The 23,946-nt window shown below is 44.2% G+C and overlaps 1 protein-coding gene across 4 annotated transcripts in view; it reads left to right on the top strand.

The window, feature by feature from the left end:
- robo3 (roundabout, axon guidance receptor, homolog 3 (Drosophila)) overlaps positions 1 to 23,946 on the top strand; it is a 133,083-nt gene that overhangs the window by 59,895 nt on the left and 49,242 nt on the right. For all 4 annotated transcript variants that reach the window (XM_086161066.1, XM_086161068.1, XM_086161067.1 and 1 more), the window contains exons 6-7: positions 1,943 to 2,070; positions 21,017 to 21,141. In XM_086161066.1, the coding sequence (XP_086017192.1) occupies positions 1,943 to 2,070; positions 21,017 to 21,141 (253 nt within the window). The remainder of the gene's footprint in view (positions 1 to 1,942; positions 2,071 to 21,016; positions 21,142 to 23,946) is intronic.

Here is a 23,946-nt window from a genome sequence, read left to right as displayed (position 1 = left end):
GAATGATAATAAGATATAATAAGAGAGAATGTAAAGTAATAAGCTTGTTTTTATTGAGTGTATTTACCTCCATGATCGGACAAAGATGGTGGCAAAGTTCTTTGTTTGGTGCTCTAACGCTAATTTAACGTAGCGTAATTTCCTGGCTATTCAGCGCACCTGAATATAAGTCACACCGTCTAAAGATAACTAAATAAATACACTGCTTAAAAGAATAAAAAGGAAAATAACTCATCCTAGATCTGAATGAATGAAATTTTCATATTAAATGATTTGTTCTTTACAAGGTTGAATGTGCTGACAACAAACTCACACAAATGATCAGTGGAAATCAAATATATTTGAGTCACACGCCAAATGAAAGTGGAAAAACAGACTACAGGCTGATCCAAAGGTTCAGCCTTTGGATCAGTAATGTTGTAATGTTCTTAAAACATGTAATATTCTTAAAACAAGTCAAAATGAATCAGTTGGACACTTCGATTTCACACAGGTGTGATTGACTTGGAGTTACATTGTGTTGTTCAAGTATTCCCTTTATTTTCTTGAGCATTATATATATGTGAACATATACAGGCAGCAGGCGTCCACTCTGTAACATATTTACACAGAAATATTTATACTTTTAATGAAATACCTGCAAGTAACATCCACAAATATGCTTTTTGCCTGTAACACAGCTGATGAAAAAGATTAATAACACCAGGAAAAGTCCATTCATTTCCTATTGGTCCTGGCAAGATAGCTGATCGCTATCTTGGTCTAAAACCGTTAAAGTCGTTTTCTTCGGTGTCGGAATTGAACGGCCTTAGAATTTCACGGCAATTTCATCGGTCCGATGTGACGAGGCGAAATGTTTTGGCGGCACGAAGCCCCTTCGCCCCCGAAAAAATCCATAAATTAGCTGCAACGTTGTTTAAGACACAGCGGTCAAAGCGTGTGATAAAAGTAGCGGCTTATAGCCCGGAATAACGCTATGAATAACAAATAATGTATGAATAATATTTATAAATGACAAAAGTGAGTGTAAAGTAATAAACTTGTTTTATTTAGTGTATTTACCTCCATGATGAGATGAAGATGGTGGCAGAGTTCTTCCTTTGGTGCTCTATCGCTTAATTTAACTTACTCGCTACACACTTTAGCGAAATGTATCCTGCACGCTTTAATACACATTAATGCTAAACTTTATTTATTGATGGAATGAACGCTGTCGTCCGTCGACGTTCCCGCCGTCCGCTGCACCGAATCCCCGTAAATGTCTCCTGCCTTCTCACCGATGATGCGACATCCGACAAATTCTCCACCTTTTCTTGGGCGAGTCCACAACATGCACACTTTGCTCGTTTTCCATGATTTTCTCTGGGCTACGTCGGTGTCAAACACTCATGCCGCTCGCTCCTAACGCCGATTTTGGCTCAAATCACGAAGCAAAAAAATCCAGAGCGGCGGCTCGTATCTTAAAAAACTCGTAAGCGCTCACGAGTCAAAGTTGCGTGACGTGCATAACGTGTAATAGTTGCGCACTGACTCAGCAGAAAGTGATATCGCCGATTGGACCTTGTTGATAAATGGTCCTGCAGGAGCGTCGTCGGAAACTGTAATAGCCCTATTTAATTCAACACATAACTCAAGGAACTTCCTGTCGATGCGAGTTTGTTGCGGTAACAAAGCTCCACGCGGCGGTAATGATTGCGATGGATTGAGAAGTTTGACGCGAACACGCCTCGGTTTCCGATTGAATAAATCTTTCACGATAATGTGATGGAGGAAGGGGTTGTTTTCTGGATTTCAGCCCGCGCGCCGACGCGCGCATTTACCACCACCCAAGTAACCGTCATTCCCACGCAAAGCGCCGCCCGGCTTGAAGACAGCGATCGCTGGTTTCGCTCGCTCGGTTCCTCGCTCTGCGCTAAATCCCCCCCTGTTGACGTCTTTCCAGATTCGAGATCCGCAGCGACAATAGCCTGCGCCTGAGCCAAGTGCGAGCGGAGGACGAGGGCACGTACACCTGCGTGTCGGAGAACAGCGTCGGCAAAGCCGAGGCAGCTGCGACCCTGCAAGTGCACGGTAAGGCAGGGACCTTGCTCGATGCGCACACACACACACACACACACACACTCACGCACACACACACACACAGACGGAGAATCCAGCTGAACTTACTCAGGAGCGTCAGCTCAATCGTGATGAAGGAGTCGATTAAGGGATAATTAACAGCGAAGCCGGTCCGTGAGGGTTTTTTTTTTTTTTTTTTTTTTTCCAAGGCACAGTTTTTGCCAGCTCGCTAATCATCTGATCAGATGATCAATACGCTTCTCGTCCAATCAAAATACCCCTCCGTTCCACAACAGGCCCGCGGGGCTTGTCATCATTTTCGAGGATGGATAAATAGATTCGGCTGCCAGCCCATATGCCGGTTATCCACTTTTAGAATTTTAAGCTTTTGTTCTGCATATTAACGTAATCTCCGTCAGGAATTGTGCGCATTTTATTCGGTTGTTTCGGGCCGATTTAGCGAACGCACGCCGGCGGCGGCTGATATGTCGCGTTGCACGGTCCGCATCAGCAAACATGATCGGCGATGCCTGATTAATCGCGCATTCGTACGATTGAATTTGGACTCGGCGGCAGAATAAACTGTGTGAAAGGCACACAGAATAAACTTGGGAGTGAATTCATTGTTTTGCTTCGAGCGGAGCACTCTTAAACCCCCCGACCTCCGGGGAGGCACACGTCCAATATCCACGCTCGTGTCCGATTCGGCCGCAAATCCCGTCGCATTTTGTAAACGATTGCATTCCCGTTAATCCCCGGTTAATGAAATGAAAACGAATTGATTGAATGCTCCGCGAAAAAAAGAACATTTTCCCGATTGGGCCGTGAAAAAACACGGGACTTGTTTTTCGGGACTCGTCGGACGCTATCTTCAAATGTCCAGAATGTTTACACCGGGGGATATTACCCAAAAGAAGCCTGGAAAGTGGACAGAGAGACAGACTTTGCATTCGGTTATTCAGTCACCAGTTACAAGCTGTTAAGTGAGACTATATAAGAGATGATAAAGGAGGGAGGGTTAAAAAAAAAAAGATTTTTTAAGTTCCTTTCATGCCCCGACTCATCGAGCCTCTGGAGAGAGCGCCGAGATCAAAAAGCATTGAAATTGCATTAGAATAAAGTCGGTCCCTTGAAGAGAAGCACCCGGATGAGAAGGCTGTCATTCGCCGTGATAAAAGGGAATACTTAGAGCTTCACGCCATAGCAGTTGATTCCGGCAGCCGGCCCTCCCGTCTCTCCCGACACCTTTGACGTCCGTCAACGCGCGGCGTCCGGACGCTCGCGGATGCATGTTCGCGCGCCTGCATAAGCCCACACACACAATGGGCTTTGTATCAAACCGAGAAGGCATTTCCTCAAGCAGCTGTTTGGCAAATGAAGATTGATTGTGGGTTTTTGCAGGCGTCGTGGGATAATCGGCATAGAAGACACAGACGCACACAAAAGGAAAGGAAAATGACCTTTACCTATTTATCCACATGCCGTTCAATACTTTTCCTCCCACTCATCCACTGTTTCTTTAGGGATCGGCGGATTAATCAGAGGCAGAACGACCTCCTTTTCTACAGCGCAAGCGCTTCCGTTCTCACCGCTTCCATTTCACTTCATTTGCATTATTTATTAACTCACGTCCAACCGGTTATATTTTTCATGCAAACCCATGTGTGTTTATGCATATATATATATAAAATGACCATCTCATATTTCACATCATTTCACCTATCTGAAGCACTTCATCATGTTTCCTACATGGACCGACTGGGCTGTCAGTTTGAATTGAACCGGTGTGTTTGCTAATCTCGGACAGACCCAGCTGCCCGCGGCGCCGCAATCCGTCAAATGTCTCAGCGCCCCGCAGTGTATCATATAAATCTGGGCGAGAAAGGGATGACGCCACGCTCGCTCCTAACGGATTGATAATACGCGCTCGCAAATAACATTTCATTCTTACAGGATGCGTCGTGCTGTTTTTGCCGTTTTGTTACAAAACAAGTTTACGAAAGAATTTGCAAGACAGGTTCTGAAATCTGGAAAGTACACAGGGAAAATAAGTGTTTCCCCAAAGAATTCTAGGTCATTCTGAAAAGGCCTACACCCAGACCAAGTGCTTATTAAGTTGCACAGGGTAAAATTCTGGGTTAAAAAATATTCCTGTCATGAAAAAAGGGCCCTAAAAAAAGATGGAAACATTACCGACTGGAAATTGGTGGGAGTTTTATATGTTAAATGATTTCTGTTTGGATTTTTAAGGTCTGAAACACCTAAAAACAGGGTCTTCAAGTCACATACACAGATTGAAAAGAGTGATACCAAAATAGTGGCAAGCGCAGGTTTTTTTTTGTTTTTTTTTGTGACATGAAACTGCAATGTTTTGTTTACATGTTGTCATCTAACATCATCCGTCCATCAGGCCACGTCATCTCATACATCTTTCTTTTTCCCCTTTCTCCCCTCCCCCTCTCCATCCCCTCTTTGCTTCCCTCCATCGCAGTCGGCTCACCCAGTAAGTATCTCATTTCATGCCATCTTTTTCTAATATGTGTGTGTGTGTGTGTGTGTGTGATAAAGAAATGGAATTGGAGCCGTAACCTGGGCTGCCAATATTTGCCTCCAGACACTGAGATCAATCAGGAGGATGGAGGTGCAGCTTTCATTGTCACAACATTTCTAACGCGGTCTTCCCTGCCTTTAGTATTCAAACACTCAAAGGAAAGTAAAGCAAAAGCGTAATGGGAGTGAAGTGTGTGACACTTTAAATCCCTCCCCAGCCCCGCACCCCAAAATAATTTGAAAAGGTATAACAGTGCCGCGGTCGTATTCAGTTTGATCGCACATGCTCGAAAATTCAATTTCCTCCGAAAAATAGCTTCTAGGCTCTTAAGCTGTTTTTTTTTTCTTTTTTTTAAGCTTCGAAATTGCGGTGTTTCCCTCCTCGGTCAGCAGATCAACATATATAAGGGGAAACTTTGTGGATAAAAGCTGTTTTCTTTTTTTTTTTTTTTTTGGTATTGTGCCGCCAAACTTAAGATTGAAAAAAACTACAAAAATTGAGTTTTGTAGTTTTCTGCAGGCCGGAGTCGTTGCAGCGCAGTGCGTCGCTGAGATGGACTTGACGCTTCAGAGTAGTGCCATCAAAAAAAAACTTGTTTCTCTTGGCTCCCTCATGCGGGGACGAATGAAACTTTTATGCGGCGAAGAGTGTTGGCAGAAGTCATCGACACATTGATGTGCGTTTGAGAGACACTCGCAAATAAACCGAACTCTCATTGGTCCTCAATGAGACCCTTTAGCTAGTTCCTGCGCTCCTTCCCGTGGCTCAGTTGGTGGATCGGTCGCCCCTCCATCGGCTCTTGCGCGCACAAGTGTCCGAGGGCAAGAACCACTAGTTGCTCCCAATGGTATGCTTAGCGTCCTGCAGTGCATTGAACGCTCTATACAAGTTTTTCTTTCTTCCCCTAAAAACATCCCATATTTATTCTTGGAATCAATCGCGTGTTCTGCGTTTTTTCCTTTTTACACCTCTTGAACAAGTTGGCAAGGCAGAAAGGAAAATAGCGGGACCTCTGCACAGCTAAATGTACCACAAAAGATTGTGCAATTCCCTTCTTTTGCGATTGTCCTCGCTGAAAGCAAGCAGCAGAGATGGAAGCCGACTGCAAACTCTGCCGGTGAAAGGCAATTGTTCCAGACGGTGTCTAAACTGTGCTTCCTTCAAACCATGTTAACACAAATGGACACTGCTGTTGTACCAAACATTGCAAAAAGTCCTCCCCGCGAGAGGCGCCTGCCGCCATGCGTCCGCAGGCGCCTCTCGCCGCGTATGCAGATCGAAAACCCGACTTCCCTCTCAACAATGGACTTTACGACAAACTGTTTCGGTTGACCGGCCCTGTTTCGCCAATTCATGCTTCTAATCAGGACAGAGAAATGTAAGGCTTTGCACCGTGACAGTGAGGAGTGGGTGAGCGCATTGCAGAGGGAGGCACCTATAGAAACGCTTGCAAAGAAGGTGGAGTTTTGGTGGTGCAGCAGAATGTTGCCTCCAACATTTATTCCCCCTTCGATCTCAGGCTATGTATGTGAACTTATACATCCCTTTCTGACGTCATCAAACACCCCTGCCCGCATACTTACCCATGAGTGCGTCGTTGGTTGTTGTGTGTCGTGGTTGTTGAGCAGCACATCTGCCCGAGGACGGTGTAGAATTCTGATTTTGCGCCCGACAAACATGGCATCGTCGGAGGATCTGGTGGTAAATGTTCAGGTTATACCGAGATAAAGGCTTGAAAAAAAAGCCATCTCACCAAGAGGGCTCCAAAGTGAAGATCATATGCAGTATACCCTTGTTTATCGCGGGGGCTACGTTCCAAAAAGAACCCGTGATAGGCAAAATCCGTGAAGTAGAAACCTTTATTTTTTTTTTTTAGAATTATTATACAATTAAATACTCTATTATACATTGCCGCTGTCGTCCTTATGTTTTTTTCTTCCTTCTTTATGGAACGAACGGAAGATTCATTCATTCCGTAATGCCGACCTACAGCCGCATAGCTTTTACCTTCCCTTAGCATTTCCAGAAGTTTAACTTTATCTGCGATAGATAGCATCTTTTGTCAGTCCAGAGCGTTTTGTCAACATTATGGGTTTTAGAGAAACTGGAAATTGCAAGAGAATTTGCACGTACGTCATGTAAATTTGGCAAGCTGTTTTACGTACATGTACATATTAAACTGCAACGTTATTGACGCACAGGTAGAGAAGAAGCGGAGTGACTTTTTAGCCAATCAGAATACAGATCACAATGCGCCATGCAAATCCGTGAAGTAGCGAAACCGTGAAAAGTAAACCGCGTTATAGCGAGGGGTCATTGTATTTCAGCATGACGTTTCGAGTCACATTCGTCTGTTCTGCCTTACAAAAATGTTATAGTGGCGCCATTTTTAAAGTGTATAATCATGTGATTCCTCACATCTGCTGTCCATCATAAATAAAACACAGGAACCCTGAGTAGGTATTTATGTTCCTACCTCGGGAACAACCAAACAAAAGGCGGGTCTTATTAAATATATATTACCTTATTTTCATCTTGTTCCGAGGCATTTAAAGAGATGGAACATTACTGAACATTATTGATCAGACGATTTGAAAAAATAAATCTTGAAAGTTAAACCTTGTGGGTTCAGTGTTCCCTGTGTGGACATCCAAAACAATTCATGTTTAAAAAGGATAGAACTCAGGTCCCCTCACTTCTATGAGGACATTTTACGGCCTGAATTGCGAGGTACTTTAAGCTGGAGACATTATGTTTAGTTTCTTTAAAATGTACCGCTAAAGGGCGCGAGGCCACTTGATATCTGATGGTACTGCGATGTTCAGCAATGCGGGTGTTGAACTATTTGTTTTTCCAGCGTATGCTAAACCACATGGGCGTTTGAGCATATAAATTATATGTGTGAAACATGTGTGGAACATGTTGTATTAAATAAAAATAATAAAAAATGTTAGTTTTATATGAGATACGGCGTTATTGACATCGACCGCATGGATAATTACCTCGGGGGATAGCAGAAAGAAAATAAGGGGGGTGATTGGGGGGGCTTTTTAAGACCACCCTGGGAGATTTGAAAAACAGTTCCTCTGCGGCAATGACGTGCCGGGAATCTTTTCGTTGGCTTTTGACGGCGCTCGTACCGAGAGCCACGTCATTGTCGTCTTCTCCGTTTCTTCCGCCATCCTACTCCAGCACGCCGCGCAACACTGCGACCTCTTGCGCGACTGCTGCGTGTTTTGCAGAAAACGTACAGAAATACACAGGAAATGAACACACTCCCGCGTTTTGTATAAATATCTTCGGACTGATCCGCCCCCCCCCTCCCCCTGCCAAGTCCTTGTATTGATGTTGAGGAGCTCCTGGCACAAAACGGCAGCTCTAAGTCAAATACAAGCTCTGGTGGGTTGTGGTCCAGAAATAACCAGAAATAATGGAAATAACAGAAATAACCATCTCGGCAATTGTCATAGAAATATTGGGAAAAAGCGTGACCCTAGCTACTTCGCAGATTTTTTTTTTTAAATTGGGGGGAGGGGATTCTTGCGCTTTATCGTCCTTTATTGTTTGTTTTTTTTGCAGTATTTTTTTTTTTTTCTGTGCTGAAATAGCCATATTCTAACCTAAGAAGAAAAAAACAGTGAAAAGTAAAATGTAACTAAAATTCATTTTATAAAATGAATAAAATACGAGCTGTCCTTTGCTAAACAAAGATACCCGGCGTCTTGAACTCTCGCAAGACTTCGAAGATACTTTACCGCATGAAGAAGCGGCGCCAGAAGCGACGTCGGAAGAGTTGTAAAGCTCTCATTCGCTCTGCGGCGCCTCATCAGTATTTACAGCCATAACAACTGCACAGCAAATTCATCATCATTCAAGTTTCGGCGCCCCAATGGTGAGTATTTCAATGTTTATTGTACGTTGCAATTATCCAAAAGTGTTTAGTGTACTGTATAAGAGTGTGGGAAGCGTAAACCGGTTTGCGGGAGGTTGGTAAAGGGTCGAGTGAGGTTTGTCGAGGCTTAATTTATCTGTAAATACCATCAAAATGATCACATCTTTACTTCGAAAATTCACTTTTCGCGGCGGGTCTTGGAGCGTAACTCCCGCGATAAAGTGAGAATCCACTGTACACTGTTTTTTCTTTCTTCAATCAAGTCTCAGAAAAACCCTTTAAATCTTATTCAGTCTTTGTATTTCATTCTTCAACAACCCCCCTTCCTCTTGTCTATCAATTTCCCGGACTCTGGTTTCCATCTGTTACAGCGATTTGGTCATCTCTTGTCACTTTAAATAGGTTATAGAAATTAATTCGACTTGACGTGAAGGGACGGGAGGGGGGGGTCGCGGCGGCGGCGTGAGTGTTTACTCAAGCGTGCATGTGTGAAACACACCGCCTGCGCCGGTGTGGGGCTTCGACAGCTGCCTGTCACGTCCAGGTTTCCCCCAGGAGCACCCATTGGAGTGTGCGCTAACTATGTCGGTGCCAGCGAGGGTGTCGAGGGTGGGCGGGGAGGCGAATAGGAGCCCGGGTAGCTCGGCTTGTAAAGCGCTTTGTTATCGAGTGACGCGCCGTGGAAGCGCTCGCTCATTTTACTACCGCGTGACAGTGTCGGATCCGGGATGTGATGCCGCACTTTCCTAAACCCAACCAGATCAGAGACTGTCTCTGCAAAAGCTCCTTCTCTTCAGATTATAGCTTTCCAAAAATAGGGCGGGATAAAGATAGAACCCCTCCAATTCCTATTAATTTGTTGTTTGCCCGAAAGGTGAAATCGTTGAAGAAGAGAGGATGAAGATGTGGAGGTTCTCTGTGGGAGGATAGCATTTGGAACGAGTCCATCGCAGGGACAACCTAGATCAGGGTTGGGCAAACTACGGCCCGCGGGCCACATCCGGCCCGTTGGTCTTTTTAGTCCGGCCCGCCGAAGATCGGTTAAGTATTCGTACTTGATGTGAATGATTGAATGATTGAAACAGGCCCTTATTTCATTTTTGGAGCTACTTGAGAATTTTCCTGAGCTGAATGACACAAATTGGCTTTGGGTTTTAGCCTGAACTGGACATACCGACACACATGAATGAGGTGGACGTGAAGCTACAAGCGAAAAACCGGTTTGTTTATGAAATGAAAGTAAACGTCAGATGAGCCTGATATGTACTTTTACCAATTCCTTTTTTTTTTTTTTTTATATACATCGCATCTTGTGCTGGCCTGACCCATCTGTCAAACTATAAAAGTCAATGCGCTCCCTGGGCCAATAAGTTTACCCAACCCTGACCTAGATGTTCCTGAGCCAGACAGATTGTGGCTAGAAAGATGCTGAGGTTGGAGGCCGGGAGGAAGACCGGAGGGGAGGTTTATGGATGGACACAAAAAGAAAGACGGAAAGGCAGTTAGTTGGGGGGAGAGGGTTAGATGGGACCAGATGATTGGTTGTGGCCACTTCCTGTAGGTCGCAGCCCAAAGAAACAGAAGAAGAATCCAGCTCAAACAATCTAGCTCAATCCAGCTCAAATGAATGGTAGATAAGATAAGATAAGATAAGATAAGATAAGATAAGATAAGATAAGATAAGATAAGATAAGATAAGATAAGATGAGATGAGATGAGATAAGATAACTTCTAAGATAAGATGAGATAAGATAAGATAAGATAAGATAAGATAAGATAAGATAAGATAAGATAAGATAAGATAAGATAAAATGAGATGAGATGAGATGAGATGAGATAAGATAAGATAAGATAAGATCTAAGATAAGATAACTTCTAAAATAAGATGAGATAAGATAGTATAAGATAAAATATGATCATTCTTTTTGTCACAGCAGCATAACAGTTATAGTGTCAATAAATATGAATATAAAAAGATAGACAATTAGAAGATAGCAAAGGCTATCCACAAATAAATGGACAGCAGAGACGACAACAACAACAACAACAACAACAACAACAACAACAACAACAACAACAACAACAACAACAAGGATAAGAATGGACAACAGAATGGAAACAAAATAGACAACCAAAAACGATAACAAGGATAGGAACATAAACAGAGTGACAATAGTAATAGCAACAAAAATCAGCAAAAATTAGCAGGATGTAAATGTGCTGACACCAACAAGGATACAAATAGACAACGGAGTAAGGGTATGACATGTGAATGGGTGAGGTAGTGAGGTTGTGGGAGCACAGATGCACCTCCGGCCAAATAATAACTGTGAATGATGTTCTGATTGATTTATTTTTCCTTTTTCTTTTAAATTCACCAGATCCAATCATTCCTCAAAACACCTAGAAAACTGGAATCCTTTTATCCGGACGTATGTCAGTGCTCACCATCATTTCTGCTAATGTCTGACAAAGGCCTACTGTCATGTTTTTCACTTTTATTTGACAGCAAGGTTTTATTTTCTCTGCACAATTTTGTGCAAATAGTTGCTCACCACATGCCAATGTTGATAATTGCACGTGTTTAAACCATCGCTGCAGAGCCCTCACATTTAACATGCGTGGTTTACGTTGCCGTGGCAATACATCCACTCCAGGATAGTGCTGAGTTTGGAGTTTCAGAGTTCACCTCCAAGTCCTGCCATGAAACACAAAGTTCTTCTTCCCCGAAGAAGGCTTTTCAGCCAGCAACCAAATTGCGGTTCATTTCAAAGGCCAAAATACCCCGAGGCAAAGACTGGCACACCCTACAGAAGAACACCCAGGCATCCTCAGATGGAGGATTCGGTGTCCGCTGTCACCTGCAATTTGGATTGTGATGACGTCCACACTTGGGAGTCCCCAATGTCCGCAGTCTACCTATGCCTGAAGGACAAGGGCCACTCCTTGGAACACAGCAATGTCGGCATTCTGGTCAGAGAAGACAGATGGCTCGAGGGAGGAGTCCAAGACTTTGAAAAAATGTCTCTGAACAGAAAAGGGGGGCGGGTTGCTTGAGCCTCACTCTGAGGGAACAGCATTCCAACAGCTTTCTCTCTTTTGGTTCTGAATTTTGTGCTGTACCTATTCATATTCCAACTCAGATAAGTCCCCCAAAAGCGGTACCTTTCTTTTCCCCCGACGACACCCTCGGTAGCGAAACGACCACATTCAAGCTTTGCAAAACAAACTCTCTCATTAACACAACAAGTTGTCCCGGCCCCCGACCGGGGGGCTTCCTTACATACGGAAAACTCCCGGCGGTCCATTCGAACTGAAGAAGCCTCTCAAAAGGTCAACGTTTCCAAGAGAAAACACTCAAGTTGGCAGTTGCCACAAAGATTTAGACCACAATTAACAACAACCTGGATGACCGAGAGCCTCCTGAGACATACTTCTTCATTCCTGGTGATACCGATCCGACGTAGACTTCCTCTTCTCTGCCCCTTTCCCTGGTCGGACTTGAGCAAACCGCAGTTTTGCTGGCACCGCTGCGTTGGCAACGCAACGTATCTGTCGTTGAACACAAATGAACCCTGGCTGTCACGTCGAATGCAAAGCGGCGGTCATTAGACACTTTTACATCCGCCATAATCCTATTACATTTTAATTAAGGAGTTGTAATTAATTGCAAACACGACTGTTGATGTCATGCGTGTCGTGACAACGATAAATTGGACGTCATGTCGAGTTGGGCGAAAGCAAGAGTTGTCGCAGTCGGGACTAGAATCCTCAAGAACCGGCTTGTTAGCGTGAGTCTGTTCTCCAAGGCTGGTTTCAAGCACATGAAAGAAACCTCCGTTCTCCGTTGGATTCCAGTCTCAATCATTTCCCCATTTAACCTCTGGGACATCACTTGCTACGGTTCTCCGTTTATGTGCCATTATGTAGGTCGGCAGTGGATCGCGCAGACAGGGTTGTATATTTCAGAAAATTGAGAAAATCAAGGTGCCAAGGTGTTTGATAACCTGTCTTTTTATGGCATGTTAAGCAAAACAAGCTGTCGTAGCCAAAGGGAAGAGGCTGAGAAAACAAAATCACACACACACACACACACTCGGCGCCAACGGTTTCCATGACATGCCGTCATTGTTTGCTGATTTTTTTGTCATGTATATTTCAGCTGCTCTCGTTCAAACCATATCCACGTTTGGGTCCCATGTGAGGATGCTAATGTTCCTCCCTGCCCTAAATCTAAAGCTCAGTGTCGCGCGAGTGCACCCATTATTGCTAATTATTTAATACAGCCCCGGGCGATGTGCCGGCATGCCTTCTCAAATCAAACATTGTTATTATCCAGACAGAGCAGTACGCAGCACCAAAAACAGAATTTTAATAACCCGATTGTTCCTTCCTGTCGCCGTATTTGGGTCAAAGTTGTGGCGTCGTGCCCGACACGCACAGGCGAAGTGTTCAGGTATCCGCTTGGTGACTTTAGCGCGAATTCGGTGTATTTTTCTAATGCGCGCTCATCACATCCGTGTAGTCACAAGCCCCGGGTCGCGTTACATAAGCGGGATGTTTTTACACCGCATTTCTTTCATATTTCAGGCCTTGCATCAGTCTGTCGTTGAGGTATCGCGGGAGACGGATTTTCCGCGCTCCGAAACCTGGATGCGCGCTTGCACTTTGACCGTCGGACGCGACCTCGCCGACCCCTCCGGGTCGGATCCGCTTATGTGTGATTTATCCCGCGTTTGACATATGGACGCCTTCCCGCTGTGCGAAGGGGCCGGCGGTCGAAGCGCTCGGATAGGAAAAAGCAGTCAATCAGCCACATATGCAAAGCGTGAAATCGAACCCGGACAACCACCTGGGGGAGAGGATTACAGCGAGCAGAGCGGCTCCTCCTCCAGGTCGGGGCGGCGAAGCTTCGGTTATCTCCTCCATCTTTCTCCTTTAAACCCCGGCCTCTCCTTCGCCGGATGAATGACTCGGTTACCGTATCTCGATTTCCACGCTCCTCATTAAGCGCCGGACCGAACTTGAAACGTCTGAAACGGAAGAAAAGAAAGAAATTGGCCTGTTCTGAGGTAGCTAATGTCAGCGGGCACTTCTTTAGGTGTAATTGCTTTGGTCTGAAGTCGTGCTGCGTCGGAAGCCTGCAGCGGAGAAAAGGAATAGAGTCCGGGCTTTAAGAGGCGGCGCTTGCGAGTCAATTTTCTCTCACCAGAGAATTTGCAAGATCCTTGTAAGACGATGCTTGGCTGGGTTCCATGGGAGTAAACAGAGCCGAGGTAATGCCTGCCTAGTTAGCGATTCCACAACAGACCGCGCGCATCCGATGCTAGGATGTCCTTTTTTTTATACATCCGTCACTCCTCCGGCGGCGGCTCAGGGAGCATCCAGTCTCATCGCTCCAGCCGCCATCACCATATAATGAACAGGAAGTGTCACAGAGGTTCTTCTCCCCCTCCCCGGCGAGGGGATGTTTAAATTGGACAGCAGGAACGCTCCCTGCCACGGCCCGTTCATTCGCTCCGTTTGTTTGCATCGTTTGATCCGGTGAATGGGTGGAGAAAAATGTCAGGGGTACTATGTGATAGAAGACTCTCAGCCAGAATAAAAGGAAAGGTGTACAAGACAGTGGTGCGACCAGCGATGATGTTTGGACTAGAAACTGTTCCAATGACCAAAAGACAGCAGGCAAAACTAGAGGTTGCAGAGATGAAGATGTTGAGGTTCTCTTTGAGAGTGACCAGGATGGATAGGATCGGGAATGAGTCTATCAGAGGAACAGCACATGTTAGATGTTTTGGAGAGAAGGTCAGAGAAGCCAGACTGAGATGGTTGGGTCATGTACAGAGAAGAGATAGTGAATATATTGGTAGACGGATGCTGGAATTGGAGCTGCCAGGCAAGAGGTCTGGAGGAAGACCAAAGAGAAGATTTATGGACGTAGTGAGTAAATACCAGTGGTGGGCAAGGCCTGCAAGGCCTTCTCTGCTGGCCTAAAAAAAATCTGAATCACAAACTGATTTTAATTACACTTGAATCTTAATTCTATTTTGAATCTCAAATCTGGTAAAATAATTCCGCTTCCTTTCATAGCTTTTTCCCTGACTGTGCTGCTTCCAGACATGTATTTATTGAAAAAATAGCATTAACCAATCAAATTTCAGCTGTTATTTGTTGCAAGGCAGGGTCAAAGTCAGAAAAATCCGCCCAGAGGCCTGCGGAATCTGATTCACAGGTGCTCTGGTGAAGAATAAATGTCGATGAAACTGTTGCTTCAACCAATCCGATTTTGAAGAAGAAGAAGAAGATCCGGTGTGTTCTCTCACGCCTGTCGGACTATCGTGACCTTGTGTTCGCCGTTCAAAACCCCGCGCGGTCCGGAATGAACTTTCGCTCCAGACGTCCGTCGTGGAGAACGCAAGCGCAGGGAAGAACTGTCCTCCCGCGGCATCTTTTTCTTCTCGTCCAAATTCCACATGGAAATGGTGCACGGCGCCTCTCCTCCCCCCCCCCCACCTTGTTTGCATTTTCCTCGGTCCTGCAGGAAGCGCCCGCCCCTCCCTCTGTCTCTCTCAATGCTAATTGAGGACGAGAATGAAAGAGAAGCGGGAGATCAGGTCAGAAGATGAGAAATCAATTACGACTGGCAGGGGCATCATTATGCATTCGCCGCCCCCCTCTCGGCCCAGGGAGGCCTGTCACTTGCTGCGAAATCAATAGAAATCAAAGAAGTGTCTCTCTCACACACACACACACACACACACACGTGTACATACTGGGTGGTTTGCAACAGAAGAGTGAAAGTGAGCCAGCCTGTCCTTAATATGCAACCTCTGTGTCCTCCTGCCCTTCAATCTTTATTCAGAGACGTCTGGTCGTCTCCGCCGCCGCAGCCGGAAAGCCTCAGTGGGAGCACTTTTTGGTTCTGCGCTGCCACTTCTGGTTGGTTTAACACCACAGCGTGAGATTAATCCCCCCAGACTACAACTGAAAAAACGTTTACCTCTTTTTTTTTTTTTTTTTTCCCAGCCACAATCATGTTCTTGAAAGGATTTAAGGACTTTTAAAAACATTACTAAATGAAAGTCTTTTTTTTTTCCCCTATACTCAATTAAATAAATGTGTTCCTGAATCAATAGGAAACATAATGTCACTGATATCTGCCTTTTTTTTTCTTTTTTTTTTTTTTTGCAATAAAAAAAAAAAAAAAAAAGAAGCCTTTTTCTTCAACTTGTAATTAACTTGAAATTATACAGGAGTTGCTGACTAATAAAGTCTTATCTGTCCTTTGCGAAATGGGGAAAAAAGAAAACATCACTCTGCCGCTTTATCTGCGTTTGAAAAAAGAAAACCCATCACATCCCTCCTTCAGTTAAACTCTGCATGGCCCCGGAAAGCAATTTGTTTCAGAAGTCTTGGCTCGCTGCTCGAGACCTCGATTCATAATTTAATTAATGGCTGTTCCCGCAGTCGTCATTTTTATTGATTTATCCGGATCTGCTCTTAACCTGAAAGTTTGGCTACTTCCGACAAAAAAAAAGAAGTCGAAATCGCGGCTCGGTGGTTGCAGGGAGAGAAAAGCCTCAAACGCCGAGCTCCAGATCCCCGTTTGAGCCGACGATGTCTCCGGATGAGAACATCGCAGGACCGAGAAGAAACACATTGGATCGTAGCCTCTGAATAAGAACGGCGCCTCCAATCCGGGTCCTGGCAAGTCAATAAATGCGGCTAAATGCCCGGAAAGGGATCCAGCTGCTGTCACCCGTGATGCCAAATGGCGGCAGGTCGCCGCCACGGCTTCTCAGAAGGCAAAGCAATCTCAGAAGCGCGAACCGCCCGCGGAGCGGGAGTTCGCCGAGCGAGAACGGGACAAGCCGGACAGCTGTCCGGTCCCCGCCGCCATTACTCAGACGGAAACCTCTTGGCTGTCTCCTTTGTTTACTCCTCCGCTGCTCGACACCGGTGGAAAAATTGGGAGCGAGTCAGCAATTTCGAGGAGATAAATTGTTCTCCTTGCACCCCTGGAAGGGTCTGCTGCTGCCTCGAGGTCCGCCGGCGAAGCGTTTACCCGACTGTTCACCAGATTGGACAGGATTTTTATATTTTTTATTTTACTTTATTGATCCCTTGTGGGAAATTCCTTTCTGCATTTAAACCATCATGTATGAACCATGAGCGGTTAGCTGCTATCTAGCGGCGCAGTTTAAATTCAGTGTCTCGCTCAACAACACTTCGAACTTGGAATCGAACCAGGAATGTTCGGTTCCAAGAACGATCGCTCTTCCCCCGCACAGACCCATTTTTTTTTTGTTTGTAATTTTTATTTATTTATTTAAATTATTTTTTTTACATTTGTTTTATTTTATTTTTCATTTATTTCATTTTAATTGATTTGAATTTTTATTTGATTATTATTGAAGTCAGGGATCGGGATTTTAATTTTTTTTTTTTTTTTTTTTGCAATTTACACCGTGAACACATAAAAGCACAGGATACGACGTGTTCGATTTTGGGTTTGTAAACGTTTGGCTTTTTCTGTGTTTTCCATAAAACACAGAAGAGAAAGAAGTGGGTTGCTGATGGCCCATGAAATTTTCTAATCTGATTTATAGCATAAGCGCCTCCGCCTTGATTCTGACAGGCTCTCTACATGACGTGCAAATGAGTGAGTGAACGGTTTTATATCTATATCAGTGTTTCCCAGCCTTCTTTTGAGCTACGGCAGATATTTTACATGAGAAAACACCACGCAATAAATATGTCAAAAATGTTTTTAATGAAACTGTCGTGCGCGTGGCAACTTTTTCGCTAGCAATCAGAGCGTTTACGCAGGTGAAAAATATTCTTGGTGTTTACTTTGGAGATGGCGTTTAAGTGTGCCCTGAATCACCGCACTGTTGGACAGCTTTTCCCGGCACAACAGCCAAATTTGAGTCGACCCGATCGTTTCCGCTGTAAAATTGAATCGAAACACAAGATGACTTTCATTTTATATTATCTTATATTACTTTCTTCTGACCACCGCTAATACTTGAGCTCATCTTTATACTTTTTCTTTTCAAATATCACTGCCGCCGTCTCACTGGAAGCATCGCCGATTAGCGCAGCGGTATGTCGGCACACTGGTGCATTCTCTTCCTGTTGCCATCTAGTCGAAGAGCATTTCTTTGTTCTGCCTGTCACGACCGAGACACAAATCCGTTATTTCCGGACTAAAAGCCGCTACTTGTTTCACACACTTTGAACACTGTGGCTTAAAGAAAAATGCGGCTAATTTGGGGAATTTTTTTGGAGGCTAACGAGCTTCATGAGGCCAAAACGATTAGCCATCGGACCAATGAAATATGTGACCAATGACCAATGAGGACGTTCAATTCCGACACCAATAGAAGACAACTTTAACATTTTTAGTGGGCAGGAGGAAGACCAAGATTGCGATCAGCTGGAGTAGGACAAAGCTAGGATATAAAATGGATGGGTTAATGGACTTTTTCTTGTCTTATTTATTATTAATCTTTTTCATCAGCTGTGTTACACAAGCTGTGAAAAAAAAATAAAAAATTCTGTGTAAATATCTCATGTTACAACATGGACACCTGCAGCCTGTGTATGTATGCATATATTTATATTGTATATATATATATTTGTTCATTTTTAGCCAGTGCGGCTTATACTCAGGTGCGCTCAATAGTCCAGAAAATCATGTATTTTTGGACCAATCAGGTGAAAATGGGCATTTTTCACAGTGGTTTGGAAACACCGGTCTATATCGGAACCGGACCGCGGATCATTTGTGAAGTTAAAGTCAAGTTCAGTTTTATCATACATTCACACACACAGAGCACTGAAATACTCTGAGATCCACGGTGCAAAAGTAGAAAAAATTATAAATAATTTGTCACACGGAACAACAAACAAGATAGGCTGAGGTAGCCTTTGTAGGGTTTGATTTTTAAAGTGACAGGAGTGCAAAGGTGCCGCTGCAAAAATAGTGATAGTTGGATGAAAGTGCACTTTCATCAACAGTTTACACAGCATTTTTCATTTAAGTGAATAAGTGACTCCATGAAAGACTTTTAAGGTATTTGGCACAAGTGCGCAAAGAAAATCTTTTTTTGGTGCAAATGATGGTTTTTTCATTTGACCTTCTGGATCTTATTTTGAAAAATGATTTTTCAAAAATTTCTAAATTTTCCGCCTTCGCCTTACTGCCGCAGTGAACTCCGTTATACTATTTCACACACCAGCGACCTCAAGCTAGCCCTTGACAAAAATGTGCCAGAAGCAAAAGTCGCTGGAGTCTTTTCAGGAGGAAACGATGAGACTGCAGAAGCGTTGCAGCAAAAAGAAAGCTGCATTAAAAAAAAAAAAAAAGATTCCTACCTAAGTTACAATTTAGTTACACAAGCTCAACACCCGCTATGCATTGTTATTATATTTTAGTACATTATTACATTATCATAATTACCTAATATAAAGTGTAATCATTGTATTCAGATTAAATACTGTGAAACTATTTGAACTCCTGTGCCTCCAACTGGTCTGCAGAAACATTTTCACGCATCAAACTGGTTCTTGGTTCAAAAAAGGCTGGGTAGCGCTGCTCTATATGACAGGAGAGTGAATGGATGATTGTTTATTTGATGTGAAAGAAAGTGTGAATGGTTTCAAGAGGGTGAGTGGTTGTACAGCGGACCCTCGCTACTCCACAGTTCGGCTTTTGTGCAGATTTTTTTGTTATTTCTGTCATTTCATAATTCTTTAGCAATTTTTTTTTTTTTTGCAGTATTTGAATTTTTTTTTTCGTGATGAAATAGCCATATTCTAGCCTAAGAAGAAAGAAACAAGAAAAAAATTGTAAAATTTAAACTAAAATTCATTTAAAAAAAAATAAAGATTACGAAACCTCCTTTGCGAAACAAAGAAACCCAACATTGCGAATGGTACCAATGCGAGAAATAACAATGGCTTCTTAACACCGAGCATCGACCCAAAAGCCCAGAATAGACCCCAAGTGTGGCAGAAAGATGCTGACTATTGCTGAAAAGATAAAACTTCAATATGTTTAAGGAAGGCAGAAGTTTAGATGCAGTTGGTGCAACAAAGCATTTCAATGTTTATTGTACGTTACAATTATCAAAAGTATTTAGTGGACTTTATAAGAGTGTGTGAAGCGTAAAACAGTGGATGGTGGGTTGATAACAGTTTGCAGGAGGTCGGTAAAGGGTTGAGTGAGGTTTGTTGAGGGTCAATATATCTGTAAATACCAGTGGTGGGCCGTCAGGGCCTGCAAGGCCTTCTCTGCTGGCCTAAAAAAAATCTGAATCACAGACTGATTTTAATTACACTTGAATCTTAATTCTATTTTGAATCTCAAATCTGGTTAAATAGTTCCGCTTCCTTTCATAGCTTTTTCCCTGACTGTGCTGCTTCCAGACATGTATTTATTGAAAAAATAGCATTAACCAATCAAATTTCAGCTGTTATTTGTTGCCAGGCAGGGTCAAAGTCAAAAAAATCCGTCCAGAGGCCTGCGGAATCTGATTCACAGGTGCTCTGGTGAAGAATAAATGTCGATGAAACTGTTGCTTCAACCAATCCGATTTTGAGTTGGGACACCAAGCCCTTCTTGAAGGCTGCGCTAATGTCAATGTGGTACACGGCTTTTGACTGGATGGTCAGAGAGGGTACTAGCCAGAGCGAGCAAGCTGCATCTGTTGCGAGCGGCATGAACACAATAATAGTTTGTGCAAAACTTTCCTGGGGGGGAAACCAGAGTGGATCTCGAACTCAGTGTGCGAGTCCGCAGGGAAACGCAGCTCTACAACAAAAAGGTGAAGAAAAATAGGAAAATCTTAAAAAGACTGACAGTTTTACAGCCATATAACACTTATTAAGGGGATGATAGGAGCTCTACTGAAGGCCTGGGTGTGAAATGCACGGCCCGCCGCTGGTAAATACCATCAAAATGATCACGTCGCGGCAATTCACTTTTCGCGTTGGGTCTTGGAACGTATCTCCCTTCGTTCGATCCAGGGTGAACTCACGAGAGCCTGGATAGGATAAGCTGTACAGATAATGAATAAATGACTAGCATACCGAGGTGGCGCGTGCACAAAGTCAGGAAAGTAGCAACAACACCCCTGTCATTCCACACTGTTGTGGTATTTTCAAACCCGGTCTCGTCGTGAGAAAGCGAAGACACGCGGCCGAAGACTCCGGCTATCTTAGCGGTGACGAAAGGCAATGGATGCCGGTTCATGCGATAGTGCTCACTGTTCAAGTGTGTGTGTGTGTGTGTGTGACTATTAGGTGACAGGGAGCGCTTGAGTGAGTGACTTATGAGTTATGACTTTTTTTTTCTGTATCATGACCGGTGACCTTTCACAGTTTAATGCACTCAATGCCACCGCCGGCACATCCTCACCGCTAAGTCAATACACACTCACACACACACACACACAGATATGTCATTTTCGTAATCAGAAGCCATTTGTCTCTGTCCCCCTGTGTTGCAGTGCCCCCCCAGATTGTGGTCCGGCCGCGGGACCAGATAACAGCTCCGGGTCGAACCGTAACCTTTCTGTGCGGCACCAAAGGGAATCCTCCGCCCGCCGTCTTTTGGCAGAAAGAAGGCAGCCAGGTAAGAAACTCGGACGCTCGTCGATGGTTTATTCCGCGAGGAACGGCCGGCGTGTTTGCGCCCGCCGGCGTCCGTCAGGATCACGTGATCGGGTTTGTGTTTGACAGAAGGGACGCTTAACAAGGAGCTCCCGTTAGTGAAAGACAGCAACTCACACGCTGTTATATAAACGGGCCGCCTCACAAAGCCGTGGAAAATGAAGCTGTTTTGCAAATGGGTCACATCACAGGAGCACAGTGTATATATCAGAATATATTATTCAACTTTTTAATGAGTTTAGATAGCGGATGTCAGCGTTTTTCCACAGTCTTTTTTTTTTTTTTCTCTCCTCTACTTTCTACTTACTGCTTAAAAAGTGATCGGATATTAGCACTGTGTTAAAAAAAAAAAAAAAAAAAGGGGTGTAGAACTGAGCTGTATTTGATGAAAATGACAGGAGGCAAAGCAGGAGGTTGCATGGATGAAGATGTTGAGGTTCTCTGTGGGAGTGACCAGGATGGGAAAGATCAGGAATGAGTCGATCAGAGGGACGGCGCATGGCAGATGTTTTTGGTAGAAGGTCAGAGAAGCCAGACGGAGGGAGAGTGAAGAAATTGCTCGACGAATGCTGGAATTGGAGGTCTAGAGGAAGACCAAAAATAAGATTTATGGACGTAGTGAGAGAAGATATGAAGTTAGTTGGTGTGAGAGAGGAGGATACAGAGCATAGGGTTAGATGAGGGGTGTCAAACGTACGGCTGGTGGGCCAATACCGGCCCGTCAGGTGGTCCAATCCGGCCGGTGGAATAAATCTACAATTTGAAAAAAATACATAAAAATCATCCTACTTTTTTAGAATAAAAATACAGTTCCTATATTGTCTGCTACGAGCGCGCCGTGTTAGCAACATGACTTACAGCAGATGGCAGCACTGCGGCTTCTGGGCCTGTAAATAGCATTTTTACTTCTTGCTAGAAATGGACCTGCTTTTCTGTCAGCCCGGACACCCTCATCAGACAGATGTGGTTGTCAAAAAGGAGTCAAGTGGACATCGGGTGTCGGGTTTGCCACTTCTTATTTGTTTGTTGAGGTTAATAAGAAACCTGTATGCAGTGGTGTCACTATGAGACTGGCCAAGGAGAAAAATAAAACAAAATTCAGAGATCTGAGAAGACAGAACTGAAGCATGGTGTTGTTGAAATTGCACTTCATGAATCACAGGTTGTTGGTCATGTACTTTTTTAAAGGAACAGTTCAGTAGATTTTAAGATTTTTATCATTTAGCTGATGTCCTTTACACTGAAACAAAGGAAAAAATTGGACTTAGAGTTACTTTGAGGTAATTACGCAATGATTTTACCGGAGCGGCCTGCTCGACGTCGTATTAGACCGTATGTGGCCTCCGAACCAAAATGAATTTGACATCTCTGGCTCGGGTGGAGAAGGTTGATTCTCTGTGGCAACACCTGAAGGGAAAAGGAAAAGAAGATGAAGAAAGAAAGGAGCTGAACTTGGCACATACCGTATTTTCCGCACCATAAGGCGCACTGGATTATAAGGCGCAACTTCAATAAATGGCCTATTTTAAAAAAAAATGTCATATATAAGGCGCACTTCATTATAAGGCGCATAGAATAGTAGCCACAGTAGTGGCTGGGGTTGCGTTAGGCATCCACTAAATGGAGCTGCACTAAAGGGAATGTCAACAAACTAGTCAGATAAGTCAGTCAAACTTTATTAATAGAATACAAACCAACGTTCTAAAGACTCGGTTACCGTATGTAACGGTAGCTCTTAGCGGTATTTGCGCTGGCTTTGTTGAAAACAATGTATTTCCAACTCCATTTGTCACAGTTCAACGCTTTTCATAAAACAAAAGCACCCAGAAGGATCGCCTCTAAATTCATTGATATTCACATCGCTAGCCGGCGCTGTTGCCTTCATAGGAATAGTGACTGTTGAGACGCTTCTACTTGCCGCTCTCTGTTCAACAACCCACCGTTCCAATTTGTCCTCTAACTGTAGCCATCTAGCTTTGTTTCTACGGAAACTCTGTTTAGTCTTCTTTAGTTGGCGCAGGTCATCTCGTTGCTTCCTCCACTTCCGTACCAATGATTTGTTAATGTCGAATTCTCTTGCTGCTGCTCGATTCCCGTGTTCAACTGCTTGACTGATCGCCTTGAGTTTAAACTCTGCGTCGTAAGCGTGTCTCTTGAAAGGTGCCATTTTGGGGTCTTCTCACACACACACACACACACACACACACACACACACACACACACACAAGTGGTGGGACTAGAATTCCCCTTAGCTGTTTTTACCGCTGCTTCTTCGGCGGCGTGCGCACGCGCGCGCACACACACACACACACACACACACACCAATGGAAATGAAAATGCATGCTTCGCGCAGTCATATATCCCAGCATGCACCGAGCACTACCTCTTCTACAGGAGAAAATGGAGTCGGCGGCTGCTTCCCGTAGTTGCGAGACCTCTCGCGGTTCAATATTGATCCACATATAAGGCGCACTGGATTATAAGGCGCGCTGCTAGTTTTTGAGAAAATTAAAGGCTTTTAGGTGCGCCTTACAGTGTGGAAAATACGGTACGTCAGTGAAATGTTACCCATCTTGGATCCACCATGAGCAGAAGGAACAGCTTGGGGAGCAGTTAGGAGTTCAGAATCTCGCTCAACAGCACTTCGACAGGCTAGGAAGAACCGTTTATCGAACCGGGAATGTTCGGTTGCCACTTTTACCCCCTGCGACACGCAGCCCTGTGAGGATAAGACATGAAGATAAGTTATTTATTATTAGGTGTTATT

The sequence above is a fragment of the Fistularia commersonii genome, chromosome 15, assembly GCF_037954325.1.
Source record: "Fistularia commersonii isolate RoL2024-O1a breed Wild chromosome 15, RoL_Fcom_v1.0, whole genome shotgun sequence".
In the NCBI taxonomy this organism is placed as follows: Eukaryota; Metazoa; Chordata; class Actinopteri; order Syngnathiformes; family Fistulariidae; genus Fistularia; species Fistularia commersonii.
The sequence above is the reverse complement of the archived record's forward strand: the minus strand, read 5'-3'. Positions and strand labels throughout refer to the sequence as shown.